General features: G+C 38.8%; 4 protein-coding genes across 9 annotated transcripts; 1 reads left to right on the forward strand and 3 right to left on the reverse strand.

The window, feature by feature from the left end:
* The first annotated feature begins 72 nt into the window (after window positions 1-72).
* LOC124180193 (RNA polymerase II-associated protein 1) lies at window positions 73-18,658 on the forward strand. Of its 3 annotated transcripts, XM_046565378.1 has the most exons (10): window positions 73-843; window positions 941-1,496; window positions 1,642-2,227; window positions 2,382-2,886; window positions 3,129-3,298; window positions 3,366-3,525; window positions 3,599-3,878; window positions 3,975-4,081; window positions 4,177-4,265; window positions 18,339-18,658. In XM_046565378.1, exons 2-10 carry the CDS (start codon window positions 1,017-1,019, stop codon window positions 18,563-18,565), a joined length of 2,604 nt encoding a protein of 867 aa, XP_046421334.1. In that variant the 5' UTR covers window positions 73-843; window positions 941-1,016; the 3' UTR covers window positions 18,566-18,658. The 3 variants fall into 3 exon arrangements, with proteins under 3 accessions (XP_046421334.1, XP_046421332.1, XP_046421333.1); XM_046565376.1 differs by lacking the exon at window positions 18,339-18,658 and having other exon boundaries at window positions 83-843; window positions 4,177-6,634; XM_046565377.1 differs by lacking the exons at window positions 941-1,496; window positions 18,339-18,658 and having other exon boundaries at window positions 87-652; window positions 4,177-6,634.
* On the reverse strand, window positions 6,708-11,679 carry LOC124180220 (CB1 cannabinoid receptor-interacting protein 1-like). Of its 3 annotated transcripts, none has more exons than XR_006870226.1 (3): window positions 11,408-11,675; window positions 7,683-8,124; window positions 6,708-6,970 (listed from the first exon to the last, which is right to left on the reverse strand). XR_006870226.1 is itself a non-coding variant. In XM_046565447.1 (3 exons), the coding sequence occupies exons 1-3, from the start codon at window positions 11,581-11,583 to the stop codon at window positions 6,932-6,934; spliced, it is 492 nt and encodes a 163-aa protein (XP_046421403.1). In that variant the 5' UTR covers window positions 11,584-11,679; the 3' UTR covers window positions 6,708-6,931. The 3 variants fall into 3 exon arrangements, 2 of the variants coding, with proteins under 2 accessions (XP_046421403.1, XP_046421402.1); XM_046565447.1 differs by having other exon boundaries at window positions 7,848-8,124; window positions 11,408-11,679; XM_046565446.1 differs by having other exon boundaries at window positions 6,708-8,124.
* On the reverse strand, window positions 14,222-18,404 carry LOC124180198. Of its 2 annotated transcripts, none has more exons than XM_046565401.1 (6): window positions 18,022-18,404; window positions 16,966-17,169; window positions 16,030-16,407; window positions 15,394-15,862; window positions 15,023-15,316; window positions 14,222-14,787 (listed from the first exon to the last, which is right to left on the reverse strand). In XM_046565401.1, exons 2-6 carry the CDS (start codon window positions 17,129-17,131, stop codon window positions 14,649-14,651), a joined length of 1,446 nt encoding a protein of 481 aa, XP_046421357.1. In that variant the 5' UTR covers window positions 17,132-17,169; window positions 18,022-18,404; the 3' UTR covers window positions 14,222-14,648. The 2 variants fall into 2 exon arrangements, with proteins under 2 accessions (XP_046421357.1, XP_046421359.1); XM_046565403.1 differs by lacking the exon at window positions 18,022-18,404 and adding an exon at window positions 17,287-17,496.
* On the reverse strand, window positions 18,600-21,157 carry LOC124180202 (phosphatidylserine decarboxylase proenzyme, mitochondrial). Its single transcript, XM_046565418.1, has 5 exons — window positions 20,556-21,157; window positions 20,211-20,484; window positions 19,791-20,024; window positions 19,363-19,654; window positions 18,600-19,269 (listed from the first exon to the last, which is right to left on the reverse strand). Exons 1-5 carry the CDS (start codon window positions 20,594-20,596, stop codon window positions 18,881-18,883), a joined length of 1,230 nt encoding a protein of 409 aa, XP_046421374.1. The 5' UTR covers window positions 20,597-21,157; the 3' UTR covers window positions 18,600-18,880.
* Window positions 21,158-22,406: the final 1,249 nt, after the last annotated feature.

A 22,406-nucleotide genomic window follows, 5' to 3' on the forward strand; every position in this document is an offset into this window, starting at 1 on the left:
TTATGAATTATTTCTCTAGTAGTTAGGAATAAATCACTTGTTCAAATAAATGGGAAATTTTCAGAACACATTGCATTTGTGGACATGGCCAACACGAAACTAAAGCTAATGACAGAGTGGCAGTCTATGTGTTTCATTGATTTTACGCGACGTTGGAACTTTTGTAAATTGATGATCATTGTTTTGCAGTCAATTTTCAGTTGTACATAGCTTTTCACCACTACAGTGGCACTTTGCTATGGTAAGCATGCTCTGTATTACCGACCCGCACAACCGTCCAGAATATCCATAGATTCAGTGCAGAAACCTATTTCGTGTCAGATGGAGCTGCCATTCCTCGTAAATCCTTATACCTATATCTAGGCTCCGTGCCTTATTGAATCGGCAACATGAAAAGTGCATGTGTAGGCTCTGTGAAGTATGATCTCACGTGTGAACTCAGTGTAAAAGTGTGGAAACTGAACGGTGCACTGAATAAGTTTCTATTCGGCGTTTATTCTGATTTCTAAGATTATAATCTACGCTCTCACGTGGTCTAGGCTGCAGCTCAGGATATTGACCAGAGGGTAACGCCAGTGTTTTTAAGTGGTACTCTGACATTGTCAACAAAAAATTGATGTTTAGGCAGAGACGAAGAGATACGTACACATAGGTATGTAATCTGTGATTGATTGTGATAGTAGTGGTATAGACAGTAATTTAGGCTGTGACTGGCTGTGACCGCTGTGACTTCCGAAGAAATCTGTTTGTCACATCTGTTGACAGAATTACCTCCCTACATGTGGAACTTGCAAAACTAACCTATAATTTTGAGTTTACTTGCGACGCCACAACGTAGGAACGTGTTAATTGAGTCCAAAATAGCTGAAAAGCTCATTGAGTACTCCTCAGGAGTCTTCAATGAGCTTTTTAGCTATTTTGGACTCAATTAACACAAGACTGTTAATTCACCAAAATCAATTTGGTTGCCAAATTTTTCTATGTATGAATGAATAAGCCAACAATAAGTACATGCGATGGAGCCAGTTTCTTTGAAACGACCAAAACCCGGTGACGGAGAGGAGGAGTTATTTCATATGCAAGAAGAGTTTCTAAAGTCCAAACACGAGCCAGCAGCAAAAGTAATAAATCTTCGCCAGCAGAATAGAGTGCCCATCATTCAGACACATGAAAATCCTGTTCGTAAGCCAAGCTCAGTTTTTGCAGAATGTAGACGAAACAGATATCAAGGTAAAGAAAAAACGACATCGCAATCAAACAGTGATGTTTTAAATACTCAAGTCTCTGAAGCAGCAATTCATGATAATGTTGTACAAACGACTGTTGAATCGGCATCGAATACAACAACATTACTGTCCAACATACTTCTGGGAAATATCATAGAAAAGAAGTTTGCAAAGGTTTTTGAAACAGAATCTTGCGATACCTTGCCTTTGAATACATCTGCAACGGGTTTTCCAAAGGTTTTTGTGTCAGAGAAAATGTTACGTGTTGAGGTGAAATTCTTTTACATTATACAGTATTATTTTGTTGAATTTTATTCATTGTAAATTCAAACAAACATCATCTTCTTAACCAGAAAATCAAGTTGTCGATAATTTACTAGACAATTTTCTTTACTCACAATTTTCCCCCTTGCAGGTACCAAACAGCACAAATAGCTTGTTCCAACAACAAGTTAACAAATCCATACAACCATCCAACACGGTAAATCCTTTGGATGCAGAATTACACACCTTATCAAGTACAAATAATAGTGTATTAGTTGAAGGACCATGGGCAACAGAAATTCATACAGCTAATCTGCAAAGGCTTAATAATATGACAAAAGAAGAAATTATGAAAGAGAAAATGATATTGTACTCAACACTAGACCCTATGACGATAGAATACATAAAAAATAGAAAACAGAAAAAATTACAAGACAAAGAAATTGTAGGTAGTATGCAAGAAGAAATGGAAGTTGTACCATGTAAATCAGACACAGGGGCCTCTTTTGGCCAGCAATATGAAACTGCAAGTAAATACCATGAACAGGTTTTTTCTGAGGAAGACGATACAAATATCCCAAAACCATCGGCAGAAATTATTCAACAAGTGGAAGAGAAGGGCTGGCTTCACATGGACAGGATAGAATCAGAAAAGTTGAAATGGATGGAAGAAATGCCTGCAACATCAAATACTACCCAGCCAGAAGAACCGTACAACGCACGTTTTGACTTTAATGGTAAAAAAAAAAAAAAAATTGTATATTATATTCATACGCAGAAACCTTCAAAATTCTACTAAAAATATCAGCAATTGTACCTTATACAAAATCACTGCATAAAGTATAATCATGTCAAACAATAACCCAGTTTTTTCTTTTAATTCTGGTGCAGGGATGCTGCTTCCATTTACAGATGAAAAACTGACAGTGGACAAAGGTCTCCATCACCATGGAGAAGAGCCCGAACGGCCAGGTTACTCTCTCCAAGAATTATTGCAGTTGAGTAGATCCTCAACACAGCAACAACGTTGCATGGCTCTCAATACTTTGGGAAATATCATGGAAAAGAGCCGTAAAGGATGGTATGACCAGGCTCTGCAACCTCCGCCATTACCTACACTGAATGAGAGGAATATCTTCCTGCTTTTAAGATTTTCATTGGATGATTCTTCCGTTGCTATTGTTACAGCAACTTTGCAAGCACTTAGGTCGTTCCTGTTCAGTGAGGCAGATGAAATATGCTTAGACAGATTAATGGGTCTTGGAGATTACAAAGAGCCTTGTCTTACTGTACCACCAACTGATGTCAAAAATATAAGTATATTGCAAGATCATGAGTTAGCCCAGCTTGATACAGTTGCTGCAGCTCTCAGATCAGACATCATTCTGAGGATCAGGTAATGGTACAATATATTTCAAACATATCTGCCGAATCTTATCATACCATTCATCATAGACAGAAGATAAAGATGATTAAAATAAGACAATTTCATTCGCTTCCAATACCATTTGACCGAGCTCAGATAATCAATATACATATTCAACTAAACGTAGTACATGAATGAAGAGAGTGAATATTCTGATGATGCATAGTGAATACAGAAACCGAACAGTTTGTTTTTCTTTCTTTTCTTTTCAGATATATACTTAGTGAAATGAGACCACCGCCTCCTGGAGTTACAGCAGCCTTAGAAATCTTAGCTCGATTAGCAAGGTATTCTCACGAAGCTGCTGTAAGTATTGCTAGTACTCCACAACTACTGGGTACTATCACACAGCATTTTATCCCACTGACAACCGATCGTTTAGGTATTTATTTAACTTGAACCATCATTGAGCAAATTATTTTTAACATTCGTGACCCATTTTCCTGCAGTTTCAGAAGATGCAGTGAATGATGTGTATGGTGTTCCAGTACTAGCCGCTATTCGTTTTTGCCGAATTCTCGTTTGTTACGGTGGCAGATTAGTTGCGGAAAACTTGTATTTCTACAAGGTTTTAAATTCCCTACTATCATACATTACAGGTCACTCTGGGTAAGAAATGACATTCAAAACCATTTTATAACTACAAACAGTTTAATTTAAACTATAAATAATGCATTTTCAGAAAGCACAGCATTAATTTATGCATCGAAAGTCTTCGACTCTGGAAAATGTTGTTACTTCGTGGTGTGGGATTGGAAAGCGTTGGTGGTGCTCAATTCACAATATTATCCCAATTGCAAAATTTACTTAGCAACCATGATATCGGACCGGCATCTGAATTGGCATGTGAACATGCAGCTGCACTGATAACTGTCGCTGGATTCGAACCTTCTTTAAGATCGCACCTTTCGACACTGCTCTCTAAATGGAGTACGCAATTGGCAACTGTTCCATCACCGACAGTAAATATCTTTAAAAAATTGTTATACTAATTAGGATTTAGGTAAATCTCGGTTCACGACTCATTCAATTATAATTTTCCTATCATACACTTTTAGTGGGCTAGCACAAAACTTGTCGCAATGACACTAATGTCAGCAGGAGATATTTCCCTCATGAAACCATTGCTGATTTCCCAAGGATCCAATATCTTCTCTACGCTGTGGTAACTATATCGAGCAGTTATTTTTCCTCTTATCGGCACCTTCAAAAATCGTAATATGCTGTCTGAAGTGCAAAATGTAATTAAATTATATTCAGTTCCAGCTCGAACCTACTTAGCGGCCTTGTGCAAATTACGGAACGTGATCCATCATCTCTTCCTAACCTTGGAGTCCTAGGACATGAAGGTCAGCTATTGCCCGCAGTCTCGTACAATAGTTGCATACCATTTTTGGCAACGGTACTCAGCGTTCTTTCGAAATCACTCTGTAAGGCTGAAATTCAAACAATTCTGAATCAACCTCAGTTCAAGAAATATATAAATAAACTTGAATCAATTGATTGGAGTCTAGAACGGTCATGGTATACACGAATGGAATTATCCCTGGTAACCCAAATCGTTCGCTGTGGAACCCTGTTAGGAGACGAATTGAATTCTGAAATGAGAGAAAGTATTTGGAAACTATCAATAAAATTGATATCAGCCTTACCTGCTGACGCTCCATTATATGCGAGAGAAATGGTGCGGACTGCTTTGTCCCGAGAAAAATTGCAAGTAGCTTTACTCGTTAACGATCTGGATAAGTTGAAGTTTACTCAGACTGTTATAGAAGTTAATTTAGATCTTCCGGAAAATTTGGTTCGTCTCTATGAATATTTTATTAAATGTAATGGTTCCTGGGATCAACCAGCTTTACCAAAAGACTGGCTGTACTTACCACTGGTGGATTTATATTCGAAATGTCGAAATGATTATGATTATTGCGGCTTCAAACATGTCACATACTATTGTAGCGCAGATGATGGTAGACTTATTGCAATAATATTCAGTCTAGAATTAACTTTACCCGAATTAGTGGAACATTTATCGCCTAGTGTGCGATACAGTAGATTATTACTTGCATATTTATGTGATACTTTGTTTTTGGATCAAAATGTGTCACCATTGTTGACAAAGACTATATCATGCCTTGTAAAAAGGTATTATAAAGAGTTAAATTTCAATACCGAAGTTCCAGGACTGAGTTCTTTCACAGATATGTTTACTACTTTGTGCGAACATTTTTCTGCAACATCCTATGGGAACGAAGGATTTGGAATGACTTTATTAGTACCATTAGCACAGCGGCATGATGTACATTACAGAAAATTATTATGGTCTGAACATGCCGGAGCTTTACGCTCACTCAGAACGCCATTGGAAATGTTACCAATGCCCTTACAAGAATATCTATATCCAGTCGAAGAAGATATTTCGTTGATCGAATGTTATTTAACAGCCTTGGCTAAGGGTATAGTGCGTAGAGAATGGTGCCCAGTTATGTACACTGTTGCATTACACCACACTGCCATGAATTTAAAAGAAGATAAAAGTAAAATATCTATGAAATTCAAACCAAGAGTTGAAAAACTTGGAAACATTGAATTGAAAAAAGAACTGCTAAATTATATCCCGCCCGAATATTAAATTAATAAAGTTTACTTCAGTATAAATTCCAAACGATACTACGTACGTAAACATAATAAACGTGATAGGGATGAAATAATTTTTTATATTAATTTTAGGTCAGCCCATCCAGAATGTTGCAAATTTTTATTTTGCTGTTTTTGATAAAATTAAATACGTTTTCCAACGTATTTACTGAGATTATAGTGTAATAAAATATCACATATGTTAAACTTTACGATAGTATTACTGGTCTCTAGCTCCTTTGTCACTCCCGTTACCAAATTTATCGAACTCAAAATGAACATACACGAAATAAGCACTGGATTTTGTGTTATACAGTATTATTATTATTATTATTATTATTTTCAACGTACATTATATTCTCCAGTTATTGTATAATTGGTAAATGTAAAATGTGTTAGTTTAAATAGACAATAATGATCATACAAATTTGAGTAATAATAGTAAGCGTAGAGGCACTAGTTGGTCGTTGTTCATTGACTATACTGATCCTATGCAAGTACACATTACTGATCCGCGAAATTGTAGTGTGAAAAATTTCTCTGTTAGTAGTTATATGTATAAGATATGTTCAGTATACACGCAGAAATTCTCTTCCCTTCTACTGATAATAACTGTGCAGGCTACCGTAATTATTTTTTCACATCTACATCAACGGTCATTTTACCAGGTAATAATTTCATCCTGTCTATACGATTTTCATCACCTCTTTCTAAAAACACTTTACAATTCTGTACAAAGTCCAAGTGCCAATGTGTCAGTTGCTTTATACTAATTATACGATTTCAGTTTGGTGTCAAGAATCAATTCGAAATATTTCTTAAAGCACGTTGGTTCGGATTAGAAATCTCTTGCATATATGCACAAATAAATATTTACTCTTGCTTCTTTACATAATGCATCAGACTTCACCGGGCAGGTTTACTCGCAACACATACGTATTTATACGTAGTTTTAGCGCTTGCCGTTTGTCTGCTAAGTTCAATATGATCGAGTCCCAACGCGTATTATTTTTCAGTAATGAGACAAACTTGTATTACACTTTTGGTGCAGCAACGCATTGGTTGAAACTTGAAAGCATAAAAATTCACTCGACAAAAAATCTTTATCTAAAATCTATGATATATATATTCCAGCTTTAAATTTTTGCGCCAATATATGTATAGAGTATGTATGTGAGGTCATTTTTGCAACGAATCATGTATAGATTGAATTATGGTGTTGCTTCGCTAGTTCGCTTCTTAGAATTAGTCTTCCGAGTTTGCGTATGTCGAAAATAATGAGTAAGAAGTAAACGGTACAGTATATTCAATGTCGAGGTCAATTTGCCGGCATATCTTGAGTAACATTTTCATTGTGGTTAGTAGTTAACTTGGCAAATCCTTAGGGGAATTTCCCTCTCTCCCATATATTTCTTGCTAACTAAAAAATAAGAATTCATCCGATTTTCATGTGGCTTATCATCAAAGTGGCTCATATCAGAGACCATTCGTATATTACGTCACGCTTCTAAGGAATACGGCTTTTCCCGATGTTTTGATGATCTACGCGTAATGGTACAAAGTAGTGGAGTTGCATGTTTTATAGTTACGATCATTTATGGATGTTATGGCGATGTCTTGCGCATTGCCGACGTTAAGTAAGTCTGAAAATTGCAGAGAAAATTTAACGGTACTCTGGGTATTGATATTCCCCTTAAAAGTGAATGACTCGAAATGAATTATCGAAAACGAAGAGGTACGTATATTCTTCAATTCTTTGGCGCAGAAGTAATTTGTTCTTTTACAAATTTGAATATTCGGTGTGAATTTCACTGTCCAGCTACGAAAAAGGTGTTCAAAATATTCGAACTACCGACAGAAAATCAATCGAACCACCGTTGACACGCTTTCAATTTCATCTCGGCTATGCAATCAGTTTTAGCACTTACCGCACTTATTGAGCGATTTTTTCCGCGAAACAAAATTAAAGCTAAGACTCTTGAGTAATAATTTAATGCTGCAACGGCAGGTTAAAATAATTCAAATAACGTGATGTAATATACAAATGTCTATGATATCCGTGTACATTATTATAATAATTATATATATATATATGTATGCATGTATGTATATATTTCATCTGTACGATTTACCTAATTTATAAATAGAGCACAGCCCGCAATAGTACATGAGCAATTAAATCGCGAGTTTAAGGTAATAATTTAGCGGACAATAGACAATTGCGTGAAAATCCATTTTTCCCCAGAATGCTAAGAATCGATGCCCAATTTTCTGTAGGTCTCCCTGTCAACCGTTACCAATCTTCCTTCAACGCTGGAGCAATCCAGTTCTATGCAATGGAGACGCGAGCCCCACTCGCAATGGCTCTGATCATCCGCCCGGTAGTATTTTATCTGCAAGCATGTCGTCAGGTAACCGGATCCTAATACTCTCATTGCAATTTGCAGTTCCTCACGTTGTCCTCTGTTGCTGGCGACGATCCCTTCGGTATTGTGATACGCGCTGTAAGCGCAAGCTGTACCATCTCTGGCTCTTTCAACTGCTTCGATTTGCTTTCCACCGATTGTGAGTGTTCTGAAATTTTTATAACATGGTATTTCTTTTTTCTGTTTCCATCTTATATGCGATCACGATAAAGCTTTAATGACAAAGTTTTATCAAAACTGTACGGATTGAAATGCCTAATCAACAATCACTTGCTGTATATTGTTGGAACTAATTGATAAAAGAACTATGAAATTCTTTTCCAACGAACTATTTACAGGATGTTGCGTACACGTGTAATGCGTAGCTCAATATATTTACGAAAAGTGCAATCTGAGCCTAAGTAAACATATACTGATTGAAAGCCTGATTGGATACGCGGCAGCCTTCGTCTCGTTTTATGATCTTTTTCGTCTTCGCGCTTGTATGGCCAAGGCGCGTATACAATAGAAAGGGTAAAATTGCGCGATTTCAGAACAACCTACTCAAAGGGGTGCCCTGGTCGATTTCGACGTTGACGTTATATATCTCCAAATATCGAAGCCCACGTATCTCAAACGCAAAAAAGAGCTTAACAGTCCGATTCTGTACGCAATTCTGATCAAAAGCACTTGAATACATTTTCATTCGATGCAGAAATAAATAAATGGCATGAATTCTACGTATTTACTACTGCGATTTCGTCGAAACGATGCCATTTCGTGCCTTAAAGGGGAGACTTGAGAGTCTTGTGTGGAAAATCTTATAAGCAAATGTTAATTCTGTTCCTAAAACAAGGATGCAGGAGAAGTGATCTGCCAACGTACGTTAATTTCCCACAAACCATACCGAAACCAAACTGATATCTTTATTATTTTTCTCATACTCGAATGTATTGTATGCTACTCAATTGCTTGATTAGTAGACAATATTCGATTTATTTAATAATAAATTATCTGGTCAGAGTTCGGAGTATATACTGTACTTCTATACACCTGTAATATTATTGATCTCTAACTCTGGCCGAACATGGGTGGGATACATTATGGTTGCAGTATTTTACTGCTGAGGCGAGGGAATGGTAAGCCCATGGAGCTGATCCCAAAGGTGAAGGGTTTTCCAGAAATTGATAAAAATGTGCTGACCTAATATTTGTGCAAACGCCCCAAGCCTGTGCGATGGTACAAGCAAGCGTATTATTTAATAATTGTAACGTTGGAAAATCTTATGTTACATAATGGACGATTGCATTCTAAATCACTAAGCTACAGTTATCTATAATTACAACTTTTATAACCGCAACTATACGTAGATGTATAAAAAATGTTGATACCCTCGGTTTTATTTGTTATCCCAGAATAGCTCACGTCCTGACATTCAACATTTCAGGTCGACTTATTGTTAGCTTGCAGTGCTTTAGACATTGTTTTTTAAACAAGATGACAATAGAACCTAGCGGTACACGTATTCTTGTAAGTTTGGTTACGAAATTCTACATTTTTTTTATATCTATTGCGAAAAATTCGACCGCTGTCAAAAATGTAGTGCAGTGATAGTAATAACGAGAGGATTGAAGGTATTATTTGGTACAGTCAATACTGTGATAATTGAAATCTAATCTAATGCCAATCAAACTCCCTCAATTGTAATAAATTATAATAGGTTCTTTTATAATAAACTGACGGGGTAGGATTAAATCTCCCGATGAGCTGTAGCGAATCTCTCTGTTAAGACTGTTTATCGTTCCATCTATATGCCGTTTGCTGCTTCGTACGCTATTGCGTATATATAATATTCACGTATAGCTTCGTGCTACGCGCGTCACTCCGTTATCAAACAAAATTCTCCCTTACAATATTATTACAAGTATATTATGTATATTATATTATGCAAACTAGTTTTTGTTACCTTTTGTGTCTGTCGAGGTTGAAGGATATTGGTACGTAAAATCCACTCTTACGAATGAGATTACTAACAAATTCAGTACACGGAAATTGTAAATTTGATTGAGTATAAGTATTTCAGTTCAAATTACCCGAAAATCGATCAGCCCGCGTCAACTTCCGAACATTTCCAGCAATAAGCTGCACATATACAACTCCCGGATCGTTATACCGATATAGATTAAGGTTGGAATTGGCACAGGGTAATGCAAACATTAAAGTAAAACGGTACATGTACACAACACGAACGGTGCTTCATTGTCATCGATTGATTGAAAACTTCAGAAACGCTTTCCGCTCGCCGGAAGACCAACAGATGCATTAAGAAAATACGGTATTTGAATCTAATAAGGCGTGTGAAGTCATCTCGCATTTCTATAATTGAACATCTTATCATTTGCAATTATATTTCCAGTACCAGAAGCGTACGTGTGCAGCGACAGATGATAGAAACGCTAAGAGAAAAGGAAAATCGACCAGACGCAGTAGATGTGGAGACTCGTGATCAGACGCAGTAGTAATAGAGACTGTGTCAGACGGACAAAGTAGCGTCGGTCCGTTTGGTCAGCCACTTTTGCCGTGTCAAAGATAGAACCGCGTTTTCCATCGAGTGTAGAAACACCCTGTGTAGAAACGAAAACTATGTATGCGAAACTAGTTACGAAATAGAGAATAGAAAATAGAAAAGAACCACGGTAACCGATTTTCTACAGGCAATCTATTATGCAGATAGTAATCGCCTGCAGAACCGTAAAAACCGTCAATTCAGAACGAGGTGATAAGTTTTTCGTTTTTTTCTATGTTACAACGTTGATTAGAGGTTTCATGTTTTCTAATCATCTCTGTTGCGTAACCCAACACTGGTATTATATCACTGCAAGGGGGTAGAGTGAAAAATCCGGGAATTAATCTGCCGTCCTCTGAAAACACAGTCTTGTATATCTTCCGCTGCGGAGTCGTGCGGCAAAGCTTAAAAAAAATAAACCACGTGTCAACCGGCGGCGACGGGTATCTCTTCTCTCCCTTGAACAGAGACCATCACGCAGTAAACAGTGGCTGCATACAGCTGCTGGTGAAGCCTAATTTTAAGTCGATTGTCGTTCATGCCACCGAAGCGTGTTCGTAGCCTGTATACAATACATATAACGTGTATACAAATCGTAAGTACGAGGAAAAGTAATGTAAACTGTACGGCAATCAATTATACGGAATCGACCGCGGTGAAAATAAATCTCAGCTAGTCTGACCTAGGTATAAATAATTGCTAACTGGACCGTTTTACACATCAGCGAAGCTGGCCGAACGAATTATCATTATATTATACCATAAATTTGTGCAGCTGATGCAATTTATCGCTTTACGTCGCACGCAGAGGTAAATTCCGCTCGAAGCGTTGAACCATAGGAAATAGCTGTGTATGATAATAGTTTGAGAATGACGTTGTTACCCACTGCAATAGTTGCGGTGGCTTGAAACTGATGTCTAGCCTGTAGGTCGCCTCACAGCTCAGCTTGACGGTTTTCAACTGGCGGAATCTCGCTGACGTCTCCATTTTGCAAAACACTGGACCGGCGCCGGGTTCTCTTCTTATTGACAATGTCACCCGAAAATGTCCACCACCCCCCATCTGGCCCCATTTCAGCACTTCGTCAGCCCCCGATTGTTACACGTGCACCCAACGCCGCGGACGTCGCGACGCTTACTGAGTGACCCGCGGTGTGGTTTCTCTAGTCGGGCGCGAACCTCGATCCTGCTGACTCTCTCATTGGTGCCAAGGCCCACGACGCCCCGGTTACTTACGACGAACGTGGACGAACTCCACGCAACTCATCGCCGACCTTGAAAGCCTTTCTAGCGGCACGTACAGGGTAATTTTCACCCTTGTGATAAAAATTATATCGATTTGCATTTAGAGATTAAGTACCTAAAAGTTACAACTCTTCGACGAAACCAATGATTTCTCGGCATTCACTTCGCAGATTCACCGCAGTCTCTTAAACAGTCGTCATTGCAAAGAAATCATGATCTTGTTCGATGGACGTATAAAGTTGCTAAGGTCATTAATCGGTACATCGTCGAAAACTTTTCAGGTTTACCTACAGAAATTGTAAGAAAAACGAGATAATAAAATGTATGAATATCGCTGGACCCTTTCAAAGTGGCGTGATCGAACGGTATACATACCAAATTTCGACGGTATTTCTTCATACCTGGAAAGACGCTGATGATCTACCGTGGTAATGAATAAGATTGCACGAACCATTTTTTTTGTCGTGAGTTGTTACCATCATTTGATACCTATGGAATTCTTTCCAAGGTTTGGGTATATAACATACGAACGTTTTTTTGAATGACAACGATGTTACGTAAAGACGTGATTCGACTGCCTTATTAGTTTCGCGTCCTCGCTTCCCGCGTCGTATGAAACCCGTCCGAAGCATAGAATTATGAAAATAAACCTATTTGTTTGCAAATTTTCGTCACAATAGCCGTAATTTCTTGGTGCGGGAAAGGGAGCTGAAATACACGTCGCCTGCGGATGATGAGGATCCGCGCAACGATAGCATAGGTATATAATCCTCGGCCTTCGCATGCGATGCGTGTTCCAAAAACTCCTACAAAGCATTCACCCTTCTCGTAACGTGCCGCAATATAGCGTGCCAAAAGGCCGCGTCTATTTCTGCAGTTACATTATAATCATGTTTCAGGGTGATATATACCAAATAACGGACGGAGATGGTAGTTTGGTGAAGATTGAAATCGTAGTTGCTCCTGATCCAAAGAATCTGAGCCGAGTTACACCACGAGTGACCGCCACGCAGCAACAAGTCAGTCCACCAGCTTCCCGATACACGCTAGACCTGCTCAGGGGGAGAGCTAGATCAATACAATGCCAACAAGCACCGATACAGACTGTATAAGTAACATTCTTCGCACGCTACGGTCACAACACTGAATTGAGACCGATGATTTGACGTGACGTCCTCACCAGGTGCCAGCGACCAGTGCCGCTTCGGGGCTTCTTCTACGCTTCCGCTATACCTCTATGGATACAGGGTGATTTCTGCAAGCACCAACTTCAAAGCAGAACCCGGCTCATCGGGCTTAATGATGATGCTGTTTGAAGGACGCGCCGGAGGCGAGGAACTTGCAGGAAGAATTTTACCAGCGACTGACGGATTTCAATATATGCTGAAATTTCAAGATCGATACTAATAAGAATCACATCGGAGCATTGAAAATGGCAATCGCAGAATGCAATTTCTTACAAAAAAATTAACTGACACGGACATGACGGATTTTCACCATTCTCTGTGCTATCGTACATCAAAAAACATTGGATGCATATTTTTTTGTCTGCTGATTCGGCCGTTTACAGGGTAAGAACTACCCCGAAAGTTGATCTCAAAGTTATGCGCGAAAATGGAAACTGCGCTGTACTCCCTTGCGAAACTCTGTAGAAATTTATATAATAGAACTCTCGTTGCTGGTGCAATTACGAAACGTCGTTTTAGCGGTCGAATGAAATTGCGTCCGCTACTTGAATTCTACAGAAGCAATTTTATCACGAAGCCGCGGAGAAAGAAGAATACTGTTAAGGAATTGGAGGGTGTCGTCGTGGCTGCTTTCAACTCTATTACAATATGTACGGACTATATAAAATCTCATGTGAGTGCTAGTCTGCTAAAAAAACTAGAGCAGTAATCTTATATTTATAAAGTCAGATAATAAAAGTGAAGGTTGTATTTCCATCGATGGCACCACCGGTATCCCTCCGGACTATCTTCTCCGCCATTTATTATTGAATCGCTTCGCGTACTTCCAGTAAGACATGATCCGATGTACAGTGAAAAAGTTTTGCAAATTGCATATTTATCGATTTCCAATAAACCCTTATACCTATCCGCGACTTGGACACAGTCACAGTATATTTATCTTATCTCCATCGACAACCGTACATACGGGCTTGTATATTATTGACACATGTAGAGAAATGTGATACCTACTTATGTACGTCGATATCAGTTCTCTATTTTTCACTGCCGAAAGCTCCAAACTTTTCATTAGCACGCAACTGCATAAATGAGATTGACGTATCTGAGCAAGAAAGTTTCACAAAACCCAATTTTCAGTTCAATATATAATTGTTACAGCTAATTCGCTGTTACTTATAAATTGATAATCTTTTACTGTAATAATCAATGTCGATATCGAATTGATTTTATATTTCAACACATGACGTAGACAAGTTTAAGAACACAATATTTTCAGAGTGATTTCATCATTTTATTAATTCGCAGCGCCGAACGATATTCGGTTCTGTTAAAATTTCCACCGCTGCCTATAATCGGTAAAAGAATGACAAACTAATTTCTGTAACCCATTAAGACAGTATGAAATAGGCCGTTTTATGCAGTTCTGATATTGACATATTATAGTGATATGTATCTGCATTGTCTAGAATTGCGTACGAGTAAAATGTGGCCGTGAAAACTGAAGTGTAGTATTTCTGGTCATTCAGAGCGATCAAACTCCACCATGGTCAAACTGGGAAAGGTATAACATCTACTCCATATTCATGAAGAAAAACTAGAACGATTCATTGAGTGATACGTATAACGACACCGAAGCTGTACGGTGTACCTACATAGGCATGCGGGAAATTCTGAGCACGGATCCTGTGAACCGCGGTCAAGTAATCAATCCAATTTCTCCACGAGGTATGGGGGTATAGCGTGCGGTCGGTGTGCAATCACCGGCAACCACCGAAACTGCCGACCTTCCCCAACTTCCGGGCCACCCTCTTGGAGCTGTTGGCATGGTCACGCACCTGCCGGGTGAAAACAATCGTATATGTAGAAAGGAGAAAAATAAGAATGTTGAGAGACTTGTTAAAAGGTCAGATATTGAGCCAGGCTAAGGCGGGCGTGTGTGTATGTCTGTGCTGTGTACAACTCGCTCCACTGTTGAATAATTTACGTGATTATGGGTGAAAAGTGCGCGGCCATTTTCAGAAATTGATTAATGAATGTACGCATACCAAAGTCTGGAAACACTAGACTCACCGTTTGAAGAACCATGCAACTCCGAAAGTTAGGAACATTAGCAGGCTCAACGCAAAGAACACCAAGGCCTCGGTCGCGGTTCGATTATGGTAGAGGTGGAGGCCGTCCTGATCGACCTTTATGAGTTCGCCCAGCTCTATTAAGCTCATCTGAAAACTACCCCTCCTATTTGGCCAGTACTTTGTTTTCTTTCCAGATTCCGCCAATGACTCGGGTTGCACTCGAGGGTTTCTCAGTTTGTACGTATTTCCTGCACAAGTTAGCGTGTAATCAACCGCTGAATATATCTGCAGCCTGAAAATACGAATGAAGCTTGTATTGGTGTTGAAATTTTAATATCCATAGATCAAAGTAAATGGGCGTCCTCATACCATTTGAGCGCGTATCCCACCCAGGAGTTTCCGGTCTTCACGAGACATCCGGTTTCGTTGTCAATCACCCAAACCGGAAGATTGTCTTCCTGGGCAAGAACGAGGGCGACAATTTCGTCGCAATGAGCGATTGTCATTCCCAGGTTGGACACGTTGCCGGGAATAAGAGACAGGCTCCCCAGATCGTCGAGCTGGACACCCTTCCGCTTGACCTTGAGCCTCAGCACCTTCCTGGTACCGAAATCGTCCTCCTCGCAAAGCAGATATAAACCCGCCTTGTCACTCTCTGCCAATCCCGCTTGCAACGATGGAGAACATCGGGACAAACGCGAAGCATCGGGCTCGGAAATAACGTGGCTCAACCAGTGCGGTGGGGACAGACTGAAAGACCAAGTCACGTTTCCGGAATAGACGGAAAGGCGTCCTTCCTGAGCGTCGCACCACGATATAGCGTTCCGACCTGGATTACCTGGACGGAAATAGAATACCAAAAATTAGGACGGGAGTAATATCGATGTAGTTAGATTTTTTTTTTAAGCTAATATTTAATATGTGTAAGTAATATGACGTAGTGTAGTAATATGTGAAACGACGTTGACTTGACTCATGTCTAGGCCAATTAACAGCAGCCAATACCTGGACAGTAGTTCTTTGCAGTTCCATTTGCCACGATGACGGAACTCCCGAAACAGACAAAAGCCGTCCACACGTTATCTTTCACGTCTAAAAGCCACACGGTATCTCCTGCGAGGGGATACAGAGCCAGGGTCCCATCGACGACACAGAGAGCAGGTCTTTTCGGTGGTCCAGCTTGAATCAGGCCGGAAGGCAGAGGTATTCTCGTCCACGGTTCGTTGCCGCTTGCAAGCCAGAGATCGTAATAATTTTTGGCGTTGATATGCCCGCCGTAAAGCCACTGGTCCCCTTTGTACGAGAAGAAAACGTGATCGAGTCGTGGCCCGGGATTCCATGTGCCAACGGTATTGAACCGTTCGTCGGATACCCAACGCCATTCTAGGTGATTGATTAATTATATTTTATCTCACCATGTTCATCGGATACTGTTTTATCCTAGCAGTGTCACGAAAAAAATAACACACATGCAACACAGAAAAACAATATCGGATAATTCAATTCCCGCTAAAATATAAAGTCCATCACGATTCCGTTTGCAAATGTGTATTGCCTAATTCATTTCTCTCATGCCCTCAGTCATAAAGAATCTCATAAAAATGCGCGCTGTAGGCTTGAGCGTGCTTGCTTCTAGTGCAGATCTAACGAGATTTCAAGGTTCAACAGGTAGACTAACAATTAGATGACGAAGTTGATCAGAATTAATACACCCGGTAGATTTACGTTAATGCGCGTCGACACTTATTGGTACCGGACATTAAATCGAGGAGACATTGTTATAATAGGTATGAACACACACTGTCATAAGGATTATGTCAGAAATAGTAACGAATGGGCTTCCTATCTACATTAAAACAGACAGAGTAGTTCATAGCGTGCCCAAAGAGCGGTTGAGATAATTTAATGTAAGGGATAAAAAAAGATTGGGAATTAAATTACCTGTAATGAAGGCCGTTTGACCAACTCTGGTTGTAGGTGTTACGGAAAGTGACACGAGCGGCTCGGCCTGGATCGTCTTACAAAAACTCGTCTGAATACAGATCCCAAAAAAAACTAACTGACTCGTTTGAAATCCAATCAAACAACTCCGTTCTTCAATTTTCATCCTTTATCATCAGTTCACATATCTGTCATAGCACACCACTGTAGAAATAACAATTTTTGGTATTATCGTTATATTTTTCACTCGATGTATTCATTATATTAAACTCTAACCCCTACCAGTTATTGGAAAGTGCTACAATTATGATTATCTCTCACTTTAGATGAATATCGGCATTGCAAATAGCCTTTCAATTTGCACCCAAGCTACGATTGATGATGCCATTATTATGTTGTACCATTGCAAATTAATCTGTGGAATCTAAGGCATAAGTTTTACATAGTGGGAATATATTTCCACTTCAACTTCACTATAAATCAGTAATGACATAGTGCAACTCTTCAAAACGACCTGAAGACTTCAATAATCCATATATGATGGATTGCGTAGCAGTTTTACGGTAGGAAACAAAATATATATGTTTGAAGGTAATCTACGATCTATTCCCCTATTTTTCATACCTAAAAACTGATGTCATCTGCATAATGTACAGGGTAGACTGATAAAATCCGTTGTATTTAAACATTTCAAAAACACACATGCGAGAAATGAATCACAATTATTTGCTGTGGTTTTGACCCGTTCGAAATATCTTCAAAGCTTCCAAAAGTTCGTTCTATCAGAGTCTATTTTTATTTCAGCATGTAGAATAACAATTACGGATGTGTCAATGTATTATAATTTTTTGTGCACGGCCGTAAAATATACATAGGTATAATTAATCTATTATACCAGCAGTCAATAATTGATTCCTGTAATCATTTATGATTTCATCAGTTATTCAATTCCGTCTATATACGTAAATTAAAAATTTTTCAACGATACATTTGCCAACTTCAGTGGATATTTAAAAATTGCCAAACACTACCAAGTAAAAACTCGTCTAAATTTACCTTGTACTTCATCCCGCATTGAACGATCCAAATACATCTACCTAACAATAAGTATATAATTATGCGTAAAGTGCATGTAGAATGAATACTTTACCACGCGTAGTACGTATGTACATTGATAAAATAATATCCTTTACTATTCTGCTCTCTGTTTCTTTTCTTTCAAAATATACTTCGATTGTTATTATAATATATTATGTATTTTGATTGATATGTTATAATTTGTTATTGGTCCACATGTATTGTTAAATATTTGATAACGCGTTGAATTATTAATACTGAAACACTATTTTCATTTTTTCATCACCAAAAAGCAGAATTTCCCAGGGGGTGTATACGGCACATCTCACCCAGCCTCCGGGACGTTTTCAACCCTGGATACCCTCCACAAGGCCGAATTAGCCTTGAGAATTGCTCACGCCCGGGAACCGGGGATGATGTACAGCTACTGCTATCTGGTGCCCGGAAGTCTCGCAAATCAGCTTACCTCGTGCCGGCAATGTCACAATCCGAAGCTACTGCATCAGGGTTCGAACTGTACTAACTTAGCTACCAAGGGATCGGTAAATACAACGTCATTTATCTTTAAAAATTGTTATTTTTTTATTTTTACATGAGAAATGTACGAATTATCATTATCATATTATCATATATACAGTTATACTGAAATATTACAGTACAGTGTGAAAAGTAATTAGTAATTACATAGATCATGATAAAAATTCTTTAAAAGTTTCAACTGCATAGCATTGCAAACACGGACAAAAATCAATACTGAACTTGACCTGAATTTTATGTATTGGATTGTCCTACGTGCATAATTATGTAATATTTCATTTCGTTACATAGAAGAAGGCAGTCATTTGTCAGGCGTTCGATTAATTCTCCTTAATGGCTGACCTACTTTTATGGTCTGTCCACACTGTAACGAAAAATGAAAATCTGGCGGCGCTTCGAATAATAATACTATCGTGGATCCCATTCTGAATTCACCGAACATCTGACCCTTAGAGATGTTGGTGCAGCCCAGACTGGCATCGTCATATCGTTTTTCTTTTGGCCATTTTTTTGCATTTGTAGCTAAAGCTAGATCACAGTAAACTTTTATGGAGCCAACATTAGTAGCTCCAACTGCTGCATAGGACATAAAGCCACCAGCCCATTCGCCGATATATACAACACGTTCATTTAGGGTAAAAAGGTCTGGCAGCCAACCAGCAATCAGTGGATTGACACTCAATAATTTGCCTAAAAATCAAGTATGAATTATATCATGGATACGATAGACATTTTTTAATGAATGCAATATTTTTCTGGTGGTATATCTAGAAATGAATTGACCTTGGAAATGTCTGCGAAATCGTATCTGCCAATCAGTTGGACTGTGAAATCGATGGTAATCTCCAGGCGCCAGGTATATAATCAACTGGTACAGATGATTCTCGGGATTTTTCAGTAGCGATCTGAGATACTTGCAGTCCTTATCTTCAATATTTTCTAGGCTAGGGTTGGTTCGCGGCCAGTCTGGATCTCCAAGAAAATGATCAAGGCTATAAGTCACTCCCTTGACTTGTTCCACTCGGCAAGAAGTCACAGGTCCGTAGTGCAGTACCTTGCCGTCCGCGGGTGATACCTATATTTATTTATTTAATCATCAGAATTCATAGTGTCGACTATGCAAATGATGAATTTGCGATCAATTGTTGAATACTCCTCATTTGAATCTTTACGATTTTTGTCAAACTATTAAACAAACCTTGTATACTTACTATATCAACATTTTGAGCGATAGGCCGTACACCATCTTTAAGAGGTCTGACGAAAAATTCGACTAAATTAGGAAACGTGGTAAGATCCAAATCGATTTCTTCAAGATTAGCACGGAATGCCTTTGCATACAAGCCGTAGAAAGTTGGCCTGAAAATTAGTGGTACCTCTATGCTAGCAAGCCAGCCCCACAATCTACTTGTTATCCTCAATGGTAGGCAACAATAACATTTTACCTACCAAAGGAAAAGTTATATTAATAAAAGACAAGGCTCTGAATCAGTTAGTTAAACTTCCATATACAATTCAATCTTGCCCGGAGACTCAAGAATACAAACTCAGCAGATTTCTTAGAATTTAGGATTTTTTCCAGTATAGAGACCTTACAACTCACAAAATAAAATTCACTGGCGAATCATTACCACAATTCCATTAATTGGTCCAGGCGTGCCGCGATCTTTTTCAGCATGAGAATGCCTTGAAAATAGTTTCCATTGCAGAACTGCTAGCAACGATATTCCAACTCCAACTGGGATAATCCATTTCCGCCGTTTGACAAACGAATGCCACATGCTTACCTGGCTACTTGTTGGACTAGGATTAGACGCATAATTCCGAATTTCTTTCCGACGAAACTTTGCTAAACACATCTCCGTTTGAAAACGACCACGGTATGCCGGAGCATCGCGATGAATACTGTTGAGAAACCAATTTGAGGTTAAGACTAGAGAACCTAGGAAAATGTCTGTAGATGGAATGAAACGAACCTCGCGTATCGCAGTGATCTCAGAATCCTAAAAACTGACATCCCTCACATAGATAAATGGATTTTTGTAATTGGATTTCGCGGTTAATGCGGCGAGTCAGAGGTTATGTTTGACCAAAAGTTATACCGCAGCTTATACCGCAGAGAAAAATCTGAGAGTCTAGGAAGCATCAACTGTTGACCACGGGGCTATCAAATCAAATGAACGAGCTAAAAAACTTATAGCGATTGACCATGATAAGGGGGATACCAATATGCAATAGGTAATAAAATCCACAAAGCTTTCAGCTCGTTGGCCGCTCGCGCGGGAGCAACGAAAGCAGCAACTAATAATCTAAGTGATGAATACACTACATATCGCACAAGTATATGACTATTGAATTGAGTTTCTTGTCTCGGGTTTACGGTGAAATAATAATGGATATAATACTCGTCGTTTGTCGAGTCTGTGATTGAAAGAAAATACGCCAAAATTATTACACGTGTTCGATTTTCTCTATTCAAAAAATTCTGACTCGCATGTCTAACCGAAGTTTTCCGTCAGCAAGTGGCACAATGAAAATGAATGAATTGAGCGGAGAGGATCCGCGAATCACGAACACGTGTTGTGCGAAATCGTTGTCAGTGACTGAACGCGAAATCCGATCTACGATTTATGATGTAACTATTTTTTATTGCCATTTCGTGGCAGAGAGACAGGTGGGTTCGGGGTATGGCGTTTCTTGCTATTACAAGAGACAAGTAAATAATTACACAAAGGTGGCCAAAAATGGTGCGTCTAGGTTGCTGCGGGGTAATATTTAGATACTCGGATAACGTTGAGATTTGAAGTTGATCGCTAGTCGAGAGAGTCAACTATAGCAAATGGTTTAAGGTTCTTACTATTTGTAAAATGAATATGTACATTAGACCTGTCCTTAAGAAGGGCAAAATCGAATTTTAATGGTCTTACCCCCCAAATTGGTTCGAAATAATTAAAAAAAAACGTCCGTATTTTTAAAAATTTTTCACTCCATATTTACCCGTGCCTAGGAAGCCTTACTTTTTCCCATAAGAAAAGCATTGGTTTTTCGGAATTTTTAATCGTATTTTTACCGCTGCCGTAATTATCAGTTAAAAAATCGCTAATTCTCAGAAAATGTTGACAGTTGCGTTACCTTTTTGTCCAATTTTTTGGAATTCGATACAAGCATTTTTGGGCTAGATCAATCACATCTTTATTCTCTGTATATTGCGAAAAACGCGGAAAAAAATGAATCGATACATGTCAATAAATGAGATTAGAGAATGAAAGGTAACTAATATAGACATCCTGCAGTTTTATACATGTATACGTGTTTATTGTACATAGATTCCGTTAACCGAACCCGTTCAACTTGGAAAAAGGGGATGACATCGAGACTAGAGTATACACGCCGATTTAATGCAGCATTTACAGTTTCTATACCGGTGTAAAAAGTTTCAGACTTGATTGCAGGTGGTGTGAAATCATCAACTCATCAAAGTTTACATGTTCAACGCTAACGAAGGGATATAATTTGGATGCAACGAACAGAGCAAACATTGATCCATATATTAATAACTCTCAGAATGTATATCGACTTGTAAGAGGGATAATATCACCCTCCGAAAATCTTACTGCAGTGATACCTGCAAACACCTGTAACTATACATAAATACCCGACAATCGTAAAGTATAAAATACGTTGAACAAGTAATGCTCGCGGTGCTTGCTGCACGATGTCGAGCAAAGTTCCAGTAACCGAGCTGTTATTGAAGCATCCAGCCGCATGCGATATAGTGCATGTGCTCGTTATTTTATTTATGCGTTCATACCGAAGTGTTCAACTCG

Source organism: Neodiprion fabricii, chromosome 4 (genome assembly GCF_021155785.1).
Source record: "Neodiprion fabricii isolate iyNeoFabr1 chromosome 4, iyNeoFabr1.1, whole genome shotgun sequence".
Taxonomy (NCBI): Eukaryota; Metazoa; Arthropoda; class Insecta; order Hymenoptera; family Diprionidae; genus Neodiprion; species Neodiprion fabricii.